Raw genomic sequence first — 23,707 nt, 5'->3', positions numbered from 1 at the left:
ATGACTGTATAGGAGACAGAGATACTGTTAAGTATTTTACTCTATAAAGGACGACAAAGGACTGCTGCTGCTGCTGGTATTTGGCTCAAAATGTCAAAGGATTTAAAATCTCTCCTTTGGATGGAAAGACATTCAGGTGGGAAGACTAATTTACCAGGAGGCATTCATTTTTAGACAAACTGTCCCATCGACACCTAAAGGGATACTTCAGGAAGTATTTTGTTACTGTAGAGAATTATATCCCTCACTTTCTAGCATCCAGGAGCCAGACATCCTGGAATGTGAAGTCAAGTGGGCCTTAGGAAGCATCACTCCAAAGCTAGTGTAGGTGATGGAATTCCAGTTGAGCTATTTCAAATCCTAAAAGATGATGCTGTGAAAGTGCTACACTCAACATGCCAGCAAATTTGGAAAACTCAGCAGTGGCCACAGGACTGGAAAAGGTCAGTTTTCATTCCAATCCCAAAGAAAGGCAATGCCAAAGAATGTTCAAACTACCACACAATTGCACTCATCTCACACACTAGCAAAGGAGTGCTCAAAATTCTCCTAGCCAGGCTTCAACAGCACATGAACCGTGAACTTCCAAATATTCAAGCTGGATTTAGAAAAGGCAGAGGAACCAGAGATCAAATCGCCAGCATTCGTTGGATCATCGAAAAAGTGAGAGAATTTCCAGAAAAACATCTACTTCCTCTTTTCTGACTATGCCAAAGCCTTTGACTGCATGGATCACAAGAAACTGTGGAAAATTCTTGAAAAGATGGGAATATCAGACCACCTGACCTGCATCCTGAGAAATCTATATGCAGGTCAAGAAGCAATAGTTAGAGCTGGACACGGGACAATAGACTGGTTCCAAATCGGGAAAGGAGTTCATCAAGGCTGTATATTGTCACCCTGCTGATTTAACTTATATACAGAGTACATCATGAGAAAAACTGGGCTGGATGAAGCACAAGCTGGAATCAAGATTGCTGGGAGAAATATCAATAACCTCAGATATGCAGATGACACCACCATTATGGTAGAAAGTGAAGAAGAACTGAAGAGCTTCTTGATGAAAGTGAAAGAAGAGGGTGAAAAAGTTGGCTTAAAACTAAACATTCAAAAATCAAAAGTCATGGCATCCAGTACCAACACTTCATGACAAATAGATAGGAAACAGTGAGAGACTTTATTTTTTGGGCTCCAAAACCATTGCAGATGATGACTTCAGCCATGAAATTAAAAGATGCTTGCTCCATGGAAGAAAAGCTATGACTAACCTTGACAGCATATTCAAAAGCAGAGACATTACTTTGCCAACAAAGGTCATCTAATCAAAGCTATGGTTTTTACAGTAGTCATGTACAGATGTGAGAGTTGGGCCATAAAGAAAGCTGAGCGCCAAAGAATTGATGTTTTTGAAATGTGGTGTTGGAAAATACCCTTGAGAGTCTCTTGGACTGCAATGAGATCCACCCAGTCCATCCTAAAGGAAATCAGTCCTGAATATTCACAGGCAGGACTAATGCTGAAGCTAAAGCTCTAATACTTTGGCCACCTGATGCGAAGAACTGACTCATTGGAAAAGTTACTGATGCTGGGAAAGATTGAAGGCAGGAGGAGAAGGGGACAGCAGAGGATGAGATGATTGGATAGCATCACCAGCTCGATGGACATGAGTTTGAATAATCTCTGGGTGTTGGTGAAGGACAGGGAAGCCTGGCGTGCTACAGTCCATGGGGTCGCAAAGAGTTAGACACGACTGAGCGACTGACCTGAACTGAACTTCTAGCATTTACATGAGTTTTTGAAATAGAAATAGATAATAGATAATTGAAATAGAAAGAGTTAAAGTTATAGAAAAAAAAACTTTTGCCAATATCTTTGTTCTGTAAAGATTGAATGCAAAGTAATGGCAACTAGAAATACTGTGGCCTTCACAATGGACTTGCTTGAACCAGCCTGGTATGGCGAAACACACTGCAAAATAAGGGCTATGACAATGTAGGTGGGATCTAAGGGTTAAAAAGCACATCCTGAGTTCTCTTGATATAGCTTTAATTAGTGTGCTAGACAGAAAATAGGTCATAGATGCCAGGTATAAGTTGGTGTGTTGTATATTGCATAGGATTTGCTAGATAGTTAATACTAATGTTAGTTGTATTGAAGTCATTTCAATATGTGGGTTCTTCTCTTTCAAACAATAATTTCATTTGCAGTCATAAAGCTCTTATATATGAAGATCCCATCAGATAATGAAGCTCAATGATAGTTCTATTCAATCAGACCCTCCTACACTGTCATCTCTAGTCAAATACTCCGAGTAGCTACTCTAGTAATCATTCCATTTAGAAAATAATGTCTACACAGCATCTAGTGGAACTGAAGTTTTCTATAAAGTACCTATTTTGAGAATGAGAAACAGGAAGAACTTTGGCTTATTTCAAAACAATTGTCACATTACTGTGTATATAACCAATCTTTCTACTGCAACATGGAGTCTCTGACAAGCCATGTGTATCAGGGAAAAGGAAAAAGTAAGGGACATGTTTCCACTTCATAAGAGAATATTTCCACTTCAATAAGAGAAATGCCTTCTCTATTGTGATTTGAAAAACGATGCAATGAAATCAGTGCTACCCCAGAGAGTATGTTCTAAAGATACAACAAAAATTACATCTCATGTTGACTAAAATAGCTTCCTAAGAAAATTAAACTCTGTAAAGACAAGAATTTTCTTTTTAAAAACTACCCAACACAAGCACTTAAATATGTAGAATTTCATTTAAATAAGTCAGTCAACAATTTTTTATAAAGTATTTAACACTTCATTGTAGAAACATAGGCAAAATGACTATTATAACCAAAATGAAAAATACTGTTCAATTTAAAAAATGTACTTAAACAAGAACCTGGAAAAATTTATGATATGCATAACATCGTTCGAGCAAAATTGCACTAGTATTACATAAATCAATAGTTTATAAAGGCCTCAATATGGCAAAGTTTAGAAATAGGTAGTATGCATGCACATAGTACAACAAAAAGTCTCTTTATAAAACAGCAGTTTTTTGTTTTTTTTTTAATGCTTGTACAAAGGGATAAAGAACAGCCACAAACATATTTCATCTGTTAATACATTATGACAGCTAAAAGTCAGTCATGTCTATCAGAGGAACAAAAAGCCCTCCATACCTTGTGAATAAATCTTTTGTGCCTTTAAAGATATTTGTATAAAAATGCTATACTTTTTTTTTATACAACTTAAATAAATCGTACTTGTTTCCATTGAGATTTGAAAACAGACAAGTGAATGGGATCCATGTGTTTTGCATAACCAGAGAAATCAGAGTAACTGGTCAGCATGTATACTCTCCACCTTTGATAATGGGCAGATGATTGTTCTTTCATAACTTGGAAAGTCCTTTAAGAACATATTTTGGATAGGGCAGATCATAGACCAGTCATATTGTATATGGAAAATATCTACTGATTACTTTACACCATAACGGCTGCCTTGCTTATTCCTTTTGGCCTCACAAATAGAATGCATTCACATAATTGAAATTGTGTCACCAATTTGTGTGCTTATCTTGTATTCTTTAGTGTTCTGTGTGTTAAGGGGTTGGGTCAATCCTCCACAAAATGCATGTGACTGGGAGGAAATTCCTAAGACATGAGTGCTTGATGCCCTGTTGTGTTCTAGGCTGGTTATTGACCTCAGGACCAAGGGAAAACAAAACGTCTTATCCCATAGCAAGTGTGATCTTTCCACTTTCAATTATATTTTTGCTATGTTATATACCTAAATATAACTATTTTTATAGGGTGTATACTTTTAGTATATCACAATAGAGTCCACTAAATTTTGGAAAATGTAGTCATATGTGTTCATGCAAATTATTAGTTTTATAAATTCTTAAAGTTTTTTTTTTTTTTCCTCAAAATTCTCATCTATCACTTGGCAACCTAAGACTAATTTCAAAGCTGGTGATGTGGAACTTGTGAGAGCTATATATTTTCAGCAGTCTGAATCAGTCTTAAAGGGCACAAAGAAGAGAGTTGACTATTCAATCGCTCTTCCATAAACTGAAACAGAAAATTAACTGATATTGTATTACAGCTTTCAGACCATATAATGAAAATGTGCAGAGATTCTCTTTGTTGATTAAGTAGAACCAAAGAAGTTCATATAAAATAGATTGCTTATATTCACACTACAAAGGAATATGTTGTTTTTAATTTTAACAAATTCAAAGGTGTGTCATCAGCAGCATTGTTGTAAATTGTACTGTAGTGCAGTTCTTTTTCATAAAAATACCATACAAATGGTCAATCAAGAGTCATCAGCAAAAAATAAAACCCAGAAAACTCAGAAAACAATTGACCAGAAAAAAGATAAAGGAAGAGGTAATGCTGATGCCAAAACAAGTAGAATACTGTTGGAACATACAAAAGTAATCCTTATATTTTATACATTTGTACAGCATATAAAAGGTATCTCCGATTATGCCACCGTTTCTCTGATTCCAATTTCTATTTTCTTTGGAAGCAGTTCTTTCCTTTCATCGACACTTCCTAAGGAGTTTCGACAGTTTTGCCCATCCATATACAATTTCGCATATACCGGATTGGAGTAATTTGTTGGCTGAAGAAAAAAAAAAATGTTTTTATTACCTGTTTTGACTACCTTAATTTATCTTCAATGATATCTTTTCATGTTAACATGTATATGCACTGTACTTAACTTACTAAATAATAATTATATAAATATAATTTAAATTCTGTTTATATGCTTTCATCAACTTTAGTATGTATTAGATAAAAACATAATTGTGTGTTTCTCAGGTAACTTGTGAACCTAAGGGGAGCTCTGACATACTGAAAGCCTAAAGAAATCTTCATTAAAGGTATATTGACTGCAACTTTATATAAAAGCAGGAAACATTAAACCAAATTGTCTTATGAACTTAACCCAAGATTGTTACATAGTTGCATTTTAAAATTTTGTCTTTATAAAACAGAATGTTAAACCTTTATCATAATAAAGAAGTATTACATTTTTTGATCCATGCAAATGAGACAAACATGATAAAAAATGAGAATGAAAAACAGCTGATGAGAGAGAGGTACAAGGGTGAGAACATTCAATCCTAAGAATCTTAATATCGTCTTTAATCCCTCTCCTGTCTAATATGAACCACGCAATTTTAGACAGGACTTCCCTGGTGGTTTAATGGTAAAGAATCTGCCTGCAATGCAGGAGACGTGGGGTTTGATTTATGGGTCAGGAAGATCACTCGGAGAAAGGAATGGCAACCCACTCCAATATTCTTGCCTGGGAAATCCCATAGACAGAGGAGTCTTGCAGTCCATGGGGACGCAAAAGAATTGGACATGACTTAGTGACTAAACAACAACAAACTTTAGACAAAGCCCTTTTCTCTAGAAACCAGTTACATAAAAAGTTTTTAAGAATGGTTTCATACACCATTTCTAATGTCTCCATATGATGCCACATTTTGTAGTGTATTTTTATTTAAAAGGACACCATATTTGCAGATACTAAACGAAGCATCTTAATAGAAAATAAAGCCAAACATAAATTTAAATGTAAACTCTTCAGTTTACATTTCTGGCTAGAGATTTCTATTCTAAGAATAGCAAATGCTCATGTTTATTGTTACGGAGCTTTAACATTTTCAAATTTTGGAGAAGAGATATTTCTACTGAATAGCTTGCCTAAAATGATAACGTTTTTTTCGCATGTAATCTTGCATAAGCAGGACACATAAACTCCCAAGTTTAATGCAGTTTTGAAACCTTTTGTTAATTAAAAATCATTAAAGCTAAGTCCCTATCTAGGTCTAGTAATCATTTTTGACTGTGAGGCATTCTGTGATGGAATGGATATGGAGTAATGAGTTTTCTCTCACCCCAGCAGTTAGTGGTCCTTTCAAATCAGAGTTTAGGTAGATGGGCGGCGCTGTGTGTGGAAGCTTGAAAACACTGGACCCTCCCCCTATGTACCTGGCCTGTGTGTAAACAGAGAATTTTAGTTTCTGATCTAATATCATGGAACTATTTTCATTGACACAAACTCATGTTAAGTCATAAAAATAACATAAGCTATGTTCTTCAGCCCTGGGGCATCAACAGTATATTTATGGTAGATTCAATAATTTATGAAACATCTATTAATATTAGATCCATACTTTACAGTAGACATTTCTCTTAGTCTAGCTTACTTATAACATGTACCTAGAAACCTACACCCATTTCCATTTATTTAACTTCATTCTCCCTCCCCAAAAAGCATATATTTGCTAAGAGCCCTGTGAAAAATGCATCAGCCTCCCTCACTTAAGTTTTCTGTTTGAAAAGTTCTGATAGGAGCCCCTTCCGGACACTCAAATATCTGACTGGCTCTAATTAAAGGTGCATGACTTCTATATTTTTAGAAAATACAGATGAAATTTAAAATGTGAGATATAAAAATGAATTTTTTTTTTTTTTTGAGAAATCTGACTTTCTAGTTTAAAGAAAATTAATTTTTTGGCTCACTAAACTCCATGCAAGAACAATGGTTTTAGAGTTTTTTGGGGTCTAAGGGCAGAAAAAGTCAATCTGGTACACTCATATTCATCACAGAATACTTATTAGTGGCCAAAAAGGAAATAAAAAAGCTAGATTAAAAGTTGAGGGATTTTAATGAACATACATATTTTTAAAAATCTATCAACTCTTAACAATGAATCATCATAAAGTTTGAAACATGGACAAATATCTAAGGAAAAAGATTTTAAACATAAACTCAGGTCAATATCGTCTCTTTATTTCCCCACAAATTCTCACTTAGATGATATTAAAAACAATCTAAGTAAGGACTGAGATGAGTTTGTGTATAAAATCAATAGATACCAGTTCCTCTTTTCTGAGCTTTTCAAAGTATTCTGTGAATGTCTCTATAGACAAACCTTTTTAAAAATAAAATTTATTAATTATTTCAATTCATTTGTAAGGTACCATTGAGGGAGAAATTTATCCATTTTTGAAAATAACAGATACATTCTACAAAAGTCTTTACATGTCATCAAGTTTGTATTTGATTACATCATGAATATATCAAACAACTGTAACAAATGGAAAATCTATGAAAAACATTTCATCATTAAGGTTGCTTTGGTGTGGTCATCCACTTTTCAAAATTGTCTATACCTATAAACATATTTTCTACAGTTACTTCTTAGGTAACAATTCATATTTCTATTTCAAACATTAGAGCCAACTTCTAGAATAAATTCTAATAGAATCAGCCATCTAAGTCACATTTAATGAAATTTTGGTCAGTCAGTCAGAAAATTGGTAAATAAATATTTATTGAATGTTATTTGCTAAATATATTAAAATATACTCGAGGGGCCCTGAAGCATACTTTTATCTTCCTAGAGTAAACATTAAAAAATAAATGGAATATTAAAAAGCTATTCCCTTTAAGTATCAAAAATTGGCTTAATTCTATCAGTAGAAGTAAAATGATGGGGAAAATGAGAACTCTCCTGTTCATAGCAGTGCATGAGATATATCCTCATCAGCCCATATTATATTTACAGGTAATGTATTTTGTTCCTAAGAAAAAATTATTAGAATATGAGAAGTCTATTGATTAAGATCTCTTTCTCCTTTATAAAAAAATTATCAAACAACAGTATGGACAGCATGTATAGCTTTTAGTTTCAATAGAAAACACTGAAACTTAGGTTATGAGAATTTATTTCATGACAAAGTTCAAATGTAGGAGTTAGTAACTGAATTAATAATTTATAGTAACTGAAAATTATTTCTAATGAAGAAAACATTTACAACATCTTCTGATAGGATAACATTTTTTTCTATAAATAATGATTGATTTCTTTTCATAGAAATGAATACTTCAATTTCAGATCACCAGTTTTGGGCTTAGAAAGTCTGGCCATGTATTCAGAGTAGATTGAATGGAAGAGACCTTTTCAATTTCTTTGGGAACAGCTGTTGCTATGAGTACAGAGCCATGTGGTTAATATAATTATTTAATATAAAGGTGCATTTTGGACATAACACCTTTAATATATTAGAATGTAAAGAACCATTTAATTAATGAATAAATAAGCTTAGAATATCATTCCATATTAGCAAACTGATGCTCTTAATTCATAGTAAAATATTCTATAATTATCATGCAAAATGTTTGGATAATAAAGTGAAGTAAATCTTTGCAAGTTTACCTAGATGTTGTATCATTTATCTATTTTTTTATAAAAACTTCCAAATTGAGCATTCAGTACTAACAGAAATTTTTAAAAAAGACTGTGGGTTTTTAGGATATAAATATCACAGATAAGTCTCAAACCAATAAGTAAAATGTTATAACAGGTAGAAAAATATTGTTTAAAAGTGATATGATTATAAACAAATCCAAGGACATAGCTTAGTGGACTCATCAGTGAAACATTACTGGAAATGAAGTACTTATTTTGGCAATGAAATGCTGTACTTTTTTTTTTTTTTTTAAAGTAAATTAAAAAAATAAATTTTAATAAAATTTAATTTCACCAGGCTTATATTTAGATGTGCCAGCACCTTAGTACATTTGACTAAGACATCTATGCTTGTAAATTAAGTGAATATATATTTTCTAAAATATGTTACATTGACTTCATGCTTCAGGTGAATGCAGTCCATAATTTTATTTTTTCTTTAGAAGAGACTATAACATTCAATAAATCCTAGTTCTTTAATCTAACTTCAGATAAAAGAAATAGTGATGAAAATCAGAACCATATTATAGAGAAATAACTCAATAATATTAGTGCTCATAGTCCATCATCTTAAAACTTTACCTTTGCTGGATCTACCATAAAGCCAGGATCTAAAAGACCTCCATCATTGTGATCATGGTCGACCTCATACATATTATAAGATGGATTGCCGATTTCTACATTTATTCCTCCATTAATAATAGGCTGTCTTCTTATAGTTTTTGTCCTATAAAATGTGAACATTATATGAGTTGTCTAAATATCACAACATGGTGTATGAAACTACTGTATTTGCAGATTTAATGACATTTTTATAGAACTGGTGGAACACTCATACATAAAATACATTGAAAATAAATGACAGTCATTGATTCACAGAGGGACAAAAAATTCTTACTGTAATACATCATTTTCCCAAATTATTTAGATTTACCAATAAAAAACGCACTTGGAACATTCGTTGTAAATAGCTAATACTACATTAGTTGAAACTGAATATAATTAATTACTCTTTTACTTTCTACTTTTCCCCTTTTGTTCCTGAAAAACATTCATAAAAAACAGTTACAAAGAAATTTTGAAATTGTTTTCAATCCCCAAGTCATGGGGCTAAAATTCCTTTACATAATGCAAAAACTGACTTACAAACTCTAGGTTCCAGATAATCACCCCACAGACAACTCACTGCTTAAAGATCTTTTTAATTGTGCATTCATATAAATTGAAATATATAAAATCAACAAATGTATAATTTATGAATGAAATACACAATTTGTGACATATAATACATAATCATTATCATTCTATTGACATTGATAATCTAACACATTAATATTATAAAATGTTCTTAAGAGGTTTTTGCTATTTGAAGGAAAAACTAACAAAATGTAAAATTCTATTGAAAGTTTAATATATTCCCTTGTAATTTTTGTTAGAATATATACAATAAATGTAACCATTCTAGCAATATAATATAAGAGAAAGTTTGTTTGAATTATAATTGCTTAAAATGAAAGAAGGATAAAATGGCTCAGAAAACACAGAATTATGCAGTTGGAATAAGTAAATCACATTTTAAGAAGTTTTTAAAAAGCACTGTTTCTATAACTACTTATGTAATTTATTTACTGTTAGTCTAGAATACTGCCTCTTACCTTCTTTTTCTTTTACAAAGCACTAAACCAATTACCAAGGTGGTTATCAAAGTCACCAAGAGGACGAGAGGCACAATGATGGCTATGCTTCCTGGAAAAAGAAATGAATGAACAGATCAACACACAAAATGAAGTCAAGATGGACATAACAACACTTTATTACATCAAATCATTTGACCATTGACATAATAACAATAAAGCTTAGGCCAAATGTCTATATTCCTAGTTCATCACTACTTTACTGCAAAGTCATTTTTCCTATTAAATATTTGAACTACTGGAAACATTTCTTTAGATATCTTTTATTTATATGTTATAATTAAATACCTGAGGTTAGAAATACTGACTTCTTTGTCAGTCTGAGTCTTGTTCTCACCAGACATCTATTTGCAAAGATATAAATAAATAAACTCTGACTGAATACACATTTCTGCAATTTGCCTGGCTATATTTCCATCATTAGTTGTTTTTTTTTTCTCCTTTAGGTATAAATATCTGGCCATAAGTACATGGCCAAGTTAGATGGCAGCCTGGGAAAGCAAAAGGGGCAACAGTGTCGGATTTGGATGGACACTGGAGAAGGAAAAGGCAACCCACTCCAGTATTCTTGCCTGGAGAATCCCAGGGACGGCAGAGCCTGGTGGGCTGCCATCTATGGGGTCGCACAGAGTGCGGACACAACTGAAGCGACTTAGCAGCAGCAGCCTAAATAATAGTTTCACAACTTACCTGAATTGAAACCTTAGAAAAGTTATTTAAAATTTGAGGCTCATGCTCTCCACCCATAAAAATAGAGACATGAAGACCTACCACATACGGCTTTTAGCTTGATTCTACAAAGTAGGGGAACAAAGAGGATTCTTTCTCAAATTGTAGTTCCAGAACAGTTTCAACAAACCGTATCTGGGGGCTTGGCTTATGTTGTAAATGTCTACTTTCCCTTTTTTCCCATACATTTATAAGAATGAGCTTAGGTTGTATCACTCATTTTCAAAATGGAGTAAAAGTTCTATGGAATAGATTTTCAAAAGTGGTCATAGAAAGTGGGTCTTAGTTTTTTTGGCAAGAAAAGCAATCTTTTTTGTTTTTTTCCTAAAGAAGACAATACCTCTTTGCCACTGATGTGATCCATAGTAAGATACACCTAGGGTCATATGTCACTTAGGCAGGAAGAAAACAGAATGCAAGCATTGCCTAATAACAGGAGAGTATTAAGTAGCTCTATCAAGTACCCAATACCCACATTTCCAACAGACAAATATCTAGTACCCATAAGATAAAGCCTTTGCTTATTTGGGAAAAGCATCTGACTGAAACTGCCAAATGAGCTTAATCATTGTCTAAAATGAGAAACAAAGCAATACCCAAACTAGTTAAATTTTAATGTGAGGATCTTGAATGGTTCAGGAATAAAACATTAAGAGTTATTAAATATATGAATTGTCCTCTGCATATACATGTACTATGATAAAAAATTAATGGTGATATTAAGCACAATAAACAGCTGCTTCAGTTCAGTTCAGTTCAGTCTCTCAATCGTGGCCAACTCTTTGCGACCCCATGGACTGCAGCACGCCAAGCCTCCCTGTCCATCACCAACTCCCGGAGTTTACTCAAACTCATGTCCATTAAGTTAGCGATACCATCCAATCATCTGATCCTCTGTCATCCCTTTCTCCTCCCACCTTCAATCTTTCCCAGCATTTGAGATCAGTTACTAAAATACCAAAAATTCTTTATTAAAGAAAGGACATATATAAGATAATCTTTCAATTTGAAACTTCAAAAACAGCTTGTCTGAAATAATCAAATAACTAACTCTCTCTTTCATGTAAGGAAAAATATGGCTTTCTTTCTTTAGTCAGTTTCTGAAATGTAATACTCATTTTCTTTTCTTTTTTTATGTTGCTACCAGCACTATATAATTGAGTGAGGTTGATATTTTATTACCTTCTTGGACTGGGGAAAATGAACTATATGCACGTGCAATTATTAGTATTTAATAGAAGTAGAGAATCTGGCACCTTGGATAGTAATTAACATTTGTTCACAAATTTTAAATACCAGTGAGCAGCTTGGTTTCTTCATAAATTGACTTAATTAATCATGGCTTTATAAATATCCTCACTTTATCTTTTTTTTTTTTTCTGCTAAAATTTGTGGTAAATTTGTAGGTTTAAAATACCAATATTGGTTTTAAGGTACATAAAGTTACTCTCTCCTCCAAGCAATTGCAAATTATTTAGATACTTAGATTTTACTTGTTCTACATAGTTTCTTTTATTCCTATTAGGTAGAAATGCTGTTAATTATGCATGCTAGAAAAAAAAGATTAAAAGACCTTCGTTTTTCTTTTCCCCATGACAGATGGCTTCCAGTCCTTTACATTACAAGCACTCTGTTTAACAGCCTACTGTTCTAATATGTTCATATAACCTATCAAGGTAACTGTGATAATCTTCAATATAGTAGATAAATAATGCAGGGTAGCAATTTGGCAAGTTTTTCTCTTTTTTTTTTTTTGTAAAATAGTTTATATGCATGGAAACAACTGGAAACTACATATATTTTTAGAATATTATATAGGTATTTATCAAAAGAAGTATTTTTTCCAAGCAATGTACATGGCAGTAAATATCATATTGTAACATATAACAATCAAGGTCTATTACAGGTGATTTTTTTAACAGTATATTGTTGGTGGACTGTTCTAAACAGATTTTTTTTAAAAGTACACTCTGTACTTACTGGGTGAAGAGGAAATCTCAACAATTTTCTTATAGAAAATGATTCATGTCTATGTATGGCAAAAACCACTACAATATTGTAAAGTAATTAGCCTCCAATTAAAATAAATAGATTAATTTAAAAAAAGAAAATAGAGCCAGTCTTTCTTTGCAAAGTTGTTCTGAGGCCCCATTATGTAACGCTTTTCCATTTGAAAGAACTATATTATCAAATTGCTATGCCAAGAAGAAACATCTTCCATGGGAGAGGAAGTACAGCATCACAATTGAGATAGCAGATTGTGTATCCAGGCTACCTCTGTTCAAATCTCATCTCACTAGTACATATGCTGGGGCCAATTTTTTATCTTTGTCCGAGTTTACACATTAATAAAATGAGTGTTATCATTAACATATGCATCACAGTAATGTAAATAGAAGTGTGTCTACTATACAGAAAGTGCTCATACATGTTTACTGACTAATTCAAAATACATATTGCTGTATCACTCCATGCATAACTCTATTTTTCACTTTTCACAACATATTGTAGAGAGTAGTTCATTTGTAATTTGGGGGCATAAGCTATCTATCTAGGTTTTGTAGATAGCACAGTGCCTAAGATATCATAGGGACTGTCCATTTGGTTCTCAATTAGCAAATATATTTTTAAGTGTTGCTATGTCCCACACACACAACACTTACTATACTTCGCAGTGGGGATAGAAATGTCCCTCCTCTCATGTTGTTTGATGTATACTGGAAGATGACAAACACATGGGTTTATTCACAGTGATATGCACTAGCCTAGTGAAAGTATGCAGCTCTGCAAACATAGAGGAGCCAACTAGATCTGGGATAGAAGAGGAGGGTTGGTATGTCTCTGAAACCTGATGGAAGTCCTCTTTATTCCCATGAAAGAGAATGCAGGTCGAGTGGAGGAGGAGATACTGAATTAATCTAGGGAGAGAAATGTGAAGACCTGGAGGAGAAAAGATTAAAGAACAGCCTGACTGGAGAGTAGAGTGGAGGGTGTTGGAGGGAGCTGTGACTGAAGAGAGAAGCAAAGGGATGTTAGGAAGGAATGTTCAAGCTGATAATGTTGAAGAAAATTTAGGAAGTAACATCTATTGAATAGATTGTTGAAGTCAATTTAGAAGGAAGGTTAAGAGTGACTCCTAAGTGTTGCTTGGGTAAATTTCTGTGGCCAGCTGTGTAGACAGGAAGGCAAAATAAGGTGCATTAAAATGGCCGGCTGATTGGGGAAGGGAATGAGATTATTTTGGGAAACACTGAACATCAGTTTCCTGTAGAATATAGATATACAGATATAGACAGAGATGACATTGATATGGATACAACAATTGTGCAGTGGTATACATGTCTCAAACTCAGGAGAGAAATCAGGATTGAAGACAGAAATTTGGGAGTAATTGGCAAAGAGTTGAAAACTGAGGTCAAAGAATTATGGATTGCCAAGCAGAGTGTATGGAGTAATAAATGAATTAACTAGAAGAGATCAAAAAGAAGTATCTCACAAACAAGACAGCTGTTTCAAGAGGTTAGGATGGAAACCAGAAGGCTTCATGAAGGTTAAAGAAAAGAATCTTTTATTTATTGGTTGAACTTATAGTAGAAAAATATAAGCATAAATTATACCATTACAATGACCTCTTTTGACTTGCTGCTATATATTCAGATCTCAAGTTTGTGTTTACGTATATGCATAAATGTGAGTGTATATGTGTATGTAAATATATAATAACTAGACTGCTATTTATTAACCATTTTGATAAAATATAATTTTAAAAATCATAAAAAAAATCATGTTCCAAACTTATTTTATCCTTCCAGGGATTTCCAGGAGGATGCTTATCATTTGGTCTTTCATAACCATCCTCACTTAGCACCATTCTCACTCTTGTCCCCTTTGTGCCAGGACACTGGTCTTCTTTCAATCCCTCCAGGATTCTTGTATCTGATACTCCTATTGTTTGAAATACCCTTAGTCTCTCCTCCCCTTTTTAATCATTCAAGTCAATTTAAATATCACCATCCCAGAGAAATCACTCTTGATATCAGTTCTCTTCTGATAGTCTCTATTTCTGTGCCTTTTTTACTTCCTTAATAGGTCCAATCAAGACTCACATTTATTTTCCAAAAGTTTACTTATTTCCTTGCTTTCTTTTTAAATTAATCCTCCCCTGCTCTCTGCTCTCTAGCCCCTCTCAGCTTCATGAGAAGAGGCACTGTTTGTTGTATGCACTGATTCAGCTTTAGGATCTAGACATTACTTGACACTTAGTAGAGGCTCAATAAATACTTGCTTTGGGAGAATTAGGACAAATGCATGATTTTGTAGCATTTTTATCTCTATATTTGCACGTTTATAATTCTCTGGTATAATCCATATTTTTTGAAATATCATGGTTTAAAAAAGATAAAGTAGGAAAACAGAAGCTACGTATAACTCCCTAACAGATATCACACATTCCTTGTCACTACAATAAAATACAGCATCACTGTATTGCCCGACAAATGCTGTGGGTATGTTTATCCTCCTTAATCGTAGCAGATATGAATAGCTTAATCCAAACGTTGAGTATCCACTCCTTTAAAACTTCAGGTAAGTTTAAAATAGGAGTATATAAAAATATTTAATCATCCTTAATTTAAAACTCTTCCAAATCAGAATTTTCAGACTAACTTTTTCAAGTAGAACTTAAGCGAGGTTCTAGAATATTAGATCTGCTTAATTCCACAGGCTGATCTTTAGACACTTCAAACAGCAAGGGCTAGAAAACCTCAGTATGACTACTCAGAGTTGATTAAGAAAGTTGTTCATCAATTAGAAAGGTAAATCTCCGTGCCAGCTGACGCAAGTGAGGCTGACAGAGGCAGTATATTCCTGATGGCACCAAGGCCCAACGATTATAGAATGCTTCACTGTGAGTAGAAGTGCAGGTTTGAGGACATGTTCCTAAAACATCCATCCATAAAACAGATGACTTCTGCCCAGGTTCGGGGAACATTTGACAACAATTCAAAAACCACTGGAGCTTACCTGACAGAATAAAAATAGCCCTCCTACCTTAGGAAAGATTGGCTTAACTACCTTTCCTCTCTTTTCAAAGTTACTGAGGCAAGTTTCTCTCAGCACAAATGTCTGACGATAAGTACCTTTTAATAGAGTCATTATTTGGTCAACTTCGCTCAAACCTGAGATAATTTGACATTTGCATAGCTAATAGTCCTTTCAATGTGCCTTGATACCTCCATTAAATTTAATGACTTTAAATCAGTGATGGAAGAATGAGCATCAGAATCCTTGAAAAAGGGGTTACCACTACTCGACACGCCTCCTTCCATGTGATGGTCCCCGTTTTAGAGCTGCTGCATGTAATTGGAGACATTTTTCTTATACGGGAGCTTGTTACTGATACAAGTGGTTGAAGACATCACCTTTCAACAAATACAACTGGCACACCCCTCAAGATCATCTTCCAGCACCCAAACTTCTCCCTTGCAGATGGACCTTATATATAAACTGAAAATTCAATTGACATTCTACTCTGTTTCCTTTCAGAGTTTTATCAATATTTAAAATTGTTTTACCTCTCTAAAAGAATATTTTTTATTCATCGTACATAATTGAGAAATTACCATAAAAGGCTAAAATACTATATCTCCATTAATTATCAGTTTATTACCTCAGTGTGTTCTATAGCTTGGTACATCAAATGCATTTCTTTTCACTAAAAAATGCTTTTGATGATGACTGAGTCTTATAACTAGTTCACAAAATCATATACATTGGTATTTCCCAAGAATTATTGGTAATAATGTTAGTATGATCCTGGAAGAGAGATAGATAAGAGTATTTTTTTCTTTTGCTTTTCTTTTGAAATATTAAATTAGGCAAGGTATATTTTTACACCTCTACTATATTTTATGAACCCATTCATCAAATCCTGGTGCCCTATTCCTATAATTACATGTCCATATCTTTGCTAAGTTCTTCTCCCTTCCCTTTCTTAAGACAACACACAAATGCTAAGGTAATTAACCCCACATGTTCCTTGACTGGAATCACTTACCTCACATCTCCAAATTAAAGTACTCAGTTCTAAGGTTATTTGTTCTGTACTCAGTTCTAAGGTTATTTGTTCTAGGCCTAATTGTCATTTTTCAAAGATAGTCATCCCTATTAGCCCGAGTTAATCTCTAAGTGGTGGAACTTTGGATAGTGTCATTGGAAGAATTTCAAGCAATGATAAATTATTTGGGGACAGGTACAACAGACAAGTAAATCAGCAAACACTGGGAACCTTTGTCTAAGGTACAAAATCATATACTGTTTTTAAAAAAATTATTCCTTGATCAGAGGAAAATTGATTTACAATGTTATGTTGGTTTCTGCCATATAACCACAAAAATCATACACTTTTGAATTTGATAATATCTTTCCTTTTTCACAAATTCCATAGTATTTTATTTTCATGTGCACAATACCAGCAGTGAAGTACTAGAAAAAATTACTAAGTCTTCATAAACCAGAGATACTGTTTTTTTCTCTTCAAGAATATATTTACTTACTTGATAGTTATTACAGATTTCTCAAAACTTTCTCACTCATTAGTGCTAATATGTGTGAACTGAGAAATTTTTCTTTCAGAGTTTTATTTTGAAAATCTTTATAAAATCATTTAAAGATATTGAAAGACACAGAATGCCTTCCAACACACACACTGTCTTCCAATGTGTCTGTGGAGACACAAAATGTTGATATAGATGAATCTTCATATCAGAGACATGTCCTAAGGCTACAGCTACACACACAAAAAAACTTGCAAAATACTGAACTATATTTTACTATACTTCAAAACCAGTACTTTAAAGATAAGGAAGCAGTAAAGCAACTAGGATCCTTATTAAAAATTGCTTGTTAACATACTTTATCACTTTGGGACTAACTGGTTAAGTTTGTTTTTCCACAACACTTTGAAATGCACTTCAAGAATAATACATTTTAATTAAAACATGAAATTATTTTTTTTCCTGCAGCATTCTCACATCTACTGTGATATTTGCATCTTTTGCAGCTGACACATTTCCTAAGAAAAGCTCATGCTAGGTTTGCAGGTGTGTGTTCTGACAACTGCCAAAGTTTGAGATGAACCCTCAGAACCTGAAAGAGTACCTAATGATTGATCCTGTCACTAGGTAGGAGCTCAGTGCTTCATCTTTCAAAAATCACCTGGATTGAAGTGGGTCTTTGGCAAAATTCCATGAAGCAGGTTTTCCAAGACTCAGTTCCCTCAGTTGATGGGTAAGAAGAAAGATGGGTGGTGTAAGAAGAAAACAATGATTTCTATTCTATGTGAGACACCAAAGATATTAATCTGAGAAGCTTACTTGTGCTGATATGGTCAGACTTGCTGCTCTTTGGGGCTGGCCTCTCACACTGTGTGCCTGACCAGTTGGTGGAGCACCTGGAAAGATAAAAACAACACAAAACAAATCAATGAGTAACAAAACTCACAAGTCTGCTAATGTGGTGACTTCAAGCAAATGAAATGAAAGAGAAACCAACTATCATAGTTCATGAATACTTAATAGAGATTTCTGCTTATTTCCCACATATTGTCAGTATGCTGAGAGTAACTTCCATTGGACTTCACTTGTTAAAATACTTTCTTTTAAAGTTTACATTCATTTTTCTTTATTATATGTTAAACTTAAATTTGGCAGATTTTGTAACAAAACTGAAATTTTAATTAAAAATTGAGATTAATTTGAGAAATACTGAAAATTATGCTACTATAAAAATGGAGCTTGCCTGTCAAGCAAATCCTTGTTTATTAAATTTCTGTAATTTACTTTTGCTGCTTCTAACTCCAAAGTGTAACTAATTACCAAAGAGTAAGTGGTCATCTGTCTCATAGTTCAGACTGCAGAATTTTTACTCTTCTAAATCAAAGATAAGGAAATATAGTACTTTCCCATGTAAGATCATAATTCTATTACCATGAAATCAAGAGAATATGCTGAAATTTTCATTCAGAGAATTTGTCTTGCCCATACAGGAACCTTGACATTATGATGGGAAGTTTAACAGAGGATTAAAATAATAGATCTGATTAAAATTCTTCATTTAAACATAAATCATAACCATATAATTAGCTGATTGCATCAAAATGAATGCTGGAATGGTTTTAGCTATGTTTGAATAAGGTCTGCTGGCTAACACAGATGCCTCTGTGCATCTGTCAGAGGAAATCCATAGAGAAACCATTTAAATTGGCTTTGGTTCTTATTTAAAATGATTGTCAAATACCACCATATCAAGAATAGTTGTACACAACAAAATAATAGATTCCAGAGTCATTCCAAGTAGATCTCTTTGGGCATGGTGGCCAAACCAAATGACTGCAATTTCTAGGTCTCTGCCAATTCTGTCATAGCCAATTCAGATAGCTGAATCTGTTTCGGAACTAGGCTTCTATGATGCCACGTGAATTTTATGTAGTATTTGTGAAGACAGTATTGGGTGTCCTAAAACACAGGCAAGAGCTCATAAAATCATCATACTGACAAATTCAATTTATAAAAAATTTTTTTTCACAAAAGCATTATTTTGTTTCATGAAAGGAATTATTCAAAATCAGAATAATTGACAATAATGCTACTATTCAAGAATATAGTTATTTGATTAATTATATTACATATGGAACATGATTTAAATGAAAATTAATATCATTACAATTATTATTTTGTCATCTTTTCATGCATTATCCAAATGTTTTATTCAGAACTTTTATAAAAATTAACATATTTCACATATATTTATTATATACTATATTACCAATAAATCATTAAAATAGATAAATAAATTTAAGGCCAGTTCTGACTCTGTCTATATTATGAAGTCAGGTAATGAAATGAGCATATTTCAAATAAGTATAATCAAGTGAAAAACCAATAAAATCATTGGTTTTAAAAAGTCATTCCTTTTCTTCCTTAGTTGTGTTTCTATGGATGAATGATTTAGAAAATCGTTCCAGTTCTTCAGTTTCTAATTCTTTATACAGTCCAAAGATAATTAGGCAGAGATGTTTAGGCAGATTTTGCAAACATGTTGCTAGAATGAATTCTAATCATTGCAAAATTTGTTTTTGTTTTATGTCATTTTACATTTGTTGAATCTTTCTGATTGACCACTGAAGATATTTTCCATGCTCCGTTGAAAAAAATAATACTGATTATTTGGTAATTTTGTTATACAAGTGATGTATACAAAGATATTTTGTGCTATCATGTTGAAATATTGATTAAAATATCAAAATTTGCTCCTTACATTACCTCTGCTGATTAAGAAACAGCAATTACAACAGCAATCTAAATCAGGGTTCAAGTTAAATAAGAGAAATGATCTGAGGTACATTTTATGTTACTAGAGATAAGAACCTCCAGGGCTCATCATTACACTGAGATGCTTAGAAGAAAGAAAATGGAATTGCTTAGGAACTGGAGTAAATGCTAATTGATCAGATGTTCTGATATAACATCATGTGTTTTATGTATTTTAGAAAATTATTAAAAATATGTCTTTAGAACTCCAAAAGGGAAGTGAGGGATTTTTAAACAAAGAGGATAATAATGCTGTAATGTTTTATTCCAAATTTTGAAATTATTTAAATAGTACAGCTGGTATTTGTTAACAATATTTGATTAATTTTCTATTTTATCCATAGCTTGGCACCCATTATTTATGTTAGATAAATTATATTGCTTGCTAGTGGTCATGATGCTCCTCTCTTCTGTTTTGAGGAAGTACAGTTAGATTCTTAATTTTCAAGGAATATTTTCTTTGTTACATACTGGAAATAAGTCTCAAAGACTGTGCTGGAGAAATAATTAATTTTAGCAATTCAGTTTCTCAGGCAACTGATGATCACCTGGCAATTTCCCCTATACTCCTTATAAAATAATGTTTTATGGCCAAAGATAAAATATGTTCCATTCATCTACATTTGTTCCGGTCTTAAAAAATAATCTTTTTTGAGATATTAAATCAAATAGAAGTCATTATTCTTGTTGCCTACCTTGAAAAATTATGTTAGGCATTTGCTGTTCCACAATTTCTTCCAATGACTGATTTAAGATCGAGTATTTTTACCATCTTTATAGAAATTCATAAATCTTAATTCTCTAAGTAGACTACAATAATCAAAGCCATTAATGGCAGATCATTTAAGAACTGAAATGTATGTGGATCATCAAAATTTCCTGTCAGATTCCCACTGAATTATTTGCATAATCATGCTGACTATAATAATTTCTGGCATCTGTCTCTCTGTAGTCTGTGCCCTAGTCTTCTTTAACCTGTTCTATTGCAACACACTGTTTTTTACTATTCATCTTTGGATAATAATCTTTGAGTTAGTCTTTCATGGCCCTCCAAATAAATCATTTTTTTTTTTCTCTAGCACCATAACATGTTTATCATTCCTTTTAAATTTATTCTACATTTCCCCCCAGTGCCCTTTACTGTAAAACAATGAAAATCAGTTTCTTTTTATGTGTGATCACTATACCACTCTGAATTATTTAACTTTTTAAGTACTTTCATGAATTTTAGATTCATGAAATCTAAAATTCATGAAAGTATTGTTGGATCATGAATGTATAGGTAGATATAAAGTCAGATAGATTCTTATTTATTTGAACAATCATTTATCCCTTTCACATTATAGTATGAAGATATTCCACTCACAGTTTTTTAAAGTCAGTGGCTGCCTGGTATAGGGATATTGATTTAACAGTCTTTTCGATTTCTCCCCTTCTCTCCAAGGCCAGTGACATTAAAAAGAAAGACTGTTTATTGTTATGTCGTTTCCCTAATCAGATTCTTTCCTCTATGTTACATGTTAGACTAATGATTATCAAACTGAAAAATGAAAGTTGAAATTCTGGAGGCCCATATACCAGAGCTTTTCATTAAGCAGCCTGGAGTTGTGGCCAGAAATCTGCATTTTAACAAATTGAGCCTGATGCAAGTAATTCATAAATCACATTCTAGGAAATATTTGTTCTTATATCAAATACTGTTCAATCATTTAAAAAAATAGGATAGGAATAATAATACGCATGCCCAGCAAGACTGTTCAAAAGGTTAAATGATAGAAGTTTTTAACACTACCTGAAAGTAACTGAGCGGCTTTTTTTTGGATAACTAATTCTTATCTGAAAGCTAGTATATGAAATGCGTGAACAGTTAACTTATTGTGTTCTTTAACAGTGTGTGCAATTATTGTATAGTGCTAAGTTGCTTCAGTTGTGTCTAACTCTTTGGGATACTATGGACCATAGCCTGCCATGCTCCTCTGTCCAAGGGATTCTCCAGATATAGTCTGTCGTTAAGTCACTAAGTCCTGTTTGGCTTTTGGCAACCCCATGGACCATAGCTCACCAGGCTCTTCTGTCTACGGGATTTCCCAGGCAAGAATTCTGGAGTGCCCTGGAGAAAGAAATGGCAACCCACTCCAGTATTCTTGCCTGGAAAATCCCATGGACAGAGGAGCCTGACAGGCTACAGTCCATGGAGTTGCAAAGAGGTGGACACAACTGAGAGACTAAGCAACAAATAAAAGGACATAACTCAGGAGCAGCCAGATGGAATAGATGCATAGGACAAGGTATGGGGAAAGCCTTCATGCCCTTTCCGAGAACATCACTCTTCTCAGACTTCCATGTGTTTGCCAACAAGGAAGCTCTCTGAATCCTGTTCTTTTGAGTTTTTGTGGAAGCTTCATTACAAAGGCACAATTGATTGAATTGTGGATCACTGGTGATTGAACTCAGTCTCCAGCCCCCAAAAAAAAGAAAAAAAAAAAAAAAGAATTCTGGAGTGGGTTGCCATTTCCTTCTCCAGGGGATCTTCCCAACCCAGAGATCAACCCCAAATCTCTTGCATGGCCAGGTGGATTGTTTACCACTGAAGTACCTAGGAAGCCCCTAATTGTATACTTACAATATTCTATATTTGAATTGTAATTTTCTATAATAGGGAGAATTTTGCCTTTGTGTAAAGGCTATAATGTAGCATCTATTACTATATTATACACAATGAATATTTTCAGGCTATCAAAATAAATTTTGCATATATAAGGGAAAATGTTATCTTTAAAAAAGAACAGTTTTTACAATAAAACATAAATACAAGATACATAGTTAAACTGTTTGAAATAATAAGAGCTCTGAAGTAGTAGAGTGATTTTACAAAAAGAATTGAAATCAGATATAAAATACTGAAAGTATATTAAAATCTTAGGTATTGTCTTTCACTGTAACGATGATCAATATGTGGACTACTCATGTCATTTTGTGGAAATGTGGTCTAGAGTCACCTACTTTGGGAAGACTTCAAAATAAAATAATAAGATTAATATCTTCTTCCTCTTTTCATCAAATTTAAAGGTCACACAACTCTTCTGACTAAAGTGAAATTCAAAGCTGAACCTTAAAGCAATTTGAAATTGAATTTCTCCTCTTATATGCTAGGCTGCCATTATTAACCATGATGATGGAGACATTCAGAAAGAAAAATCTTTTAATATAGCCTTTTCTTTCTACACATAGGGAAAAAATATGGCACAAAAGGATTAAAGAAGCTTTAGAAAACTTGTGCATATTCCTATGCACGTTTTGGTGCTCCACAAATCTCACTCAATAAAAATTAAAACTGTGATTGCATTTGTGCATCATATTTATAAAACAATATTTTCATACAGTGATAAAAATTCAAAAATTAAAAGTCACTTGCAAATTTTTTTCTGATTAATTCTGTAAATTTCATTCTTTTGGTGCACAAACATGAATGCATTTGTGTGACATTCCTGACTTTAAATCTTTACACTCTATATAGACCCCAGCACCTTTTATGTCCCTTCTTCTTGCAGACAGTAATGGTGTAAAGTGCAATATGTTTTACTGCATTTGGAAAGGATACTTTTTTTATTAATTGACCAGTTTGTTAACT

At 33.2% G+C, this 23,707-nt stretch overlaps 1 protein-coding gene across 1 annotated transcript in view; it reads right to left on the bottom strand.

Moving 5' to 3' along the window:
• Positions 1-2,570: 2,570 nt before the first annotated feature.
• The window catches only part of LRP1B (LDL receptor related protein 1B), a 315,853-nt gene continuing 294,716 nt past the window's right edge, over positions 2,571-23,707 (bottom strand). The window contains exons 41-45 of the mRNA XM_059878468.1: positions 18,082-18,158; positions 9,941-10,031; positions 8,868-9,012; positions 5,925-6,023; positions 2,571-4,636 (exon numbers count right to left, since the gene is read on the bottom strand). Of these exons, the coding sequence (XP_059734451.1) occupies positions 4,496-4,636; positions 5,925-6,023; positions 8,868-9,012; positions 9,941-10,031; positions 18,082-18,158 (553 nt within the window). The 3' untranslated portion in view covers positions 2,571-4,495. The remainder of the gene's footprint in view (positions 4,637-5,924; positions 6,024-8,867; positions 9,013-9,940; positions 10,032-18,081; positions 18,159-23,707) is intronic.

Source organism: Bos taurus, chromosome 2, assembly GCF_002263795.3.
Source record: "Bos taurus isolate L1 Dominette 01449 registration number 42190680 breed Hereford chromosome 2, ARS-UCD2.0, whole genome shotgun sequence".
Lineage (NCBI taxonomy): Eukaryota > Metazoa > Chordata > Mammalia > Artiodactyla > Bovidae > Bos > Bos taurus.
The sequence above is the reverse complement of the archived record's forward strand: the minus strand, read 5'-3'. Positions and strand labels throughout refer to the sequence as shown.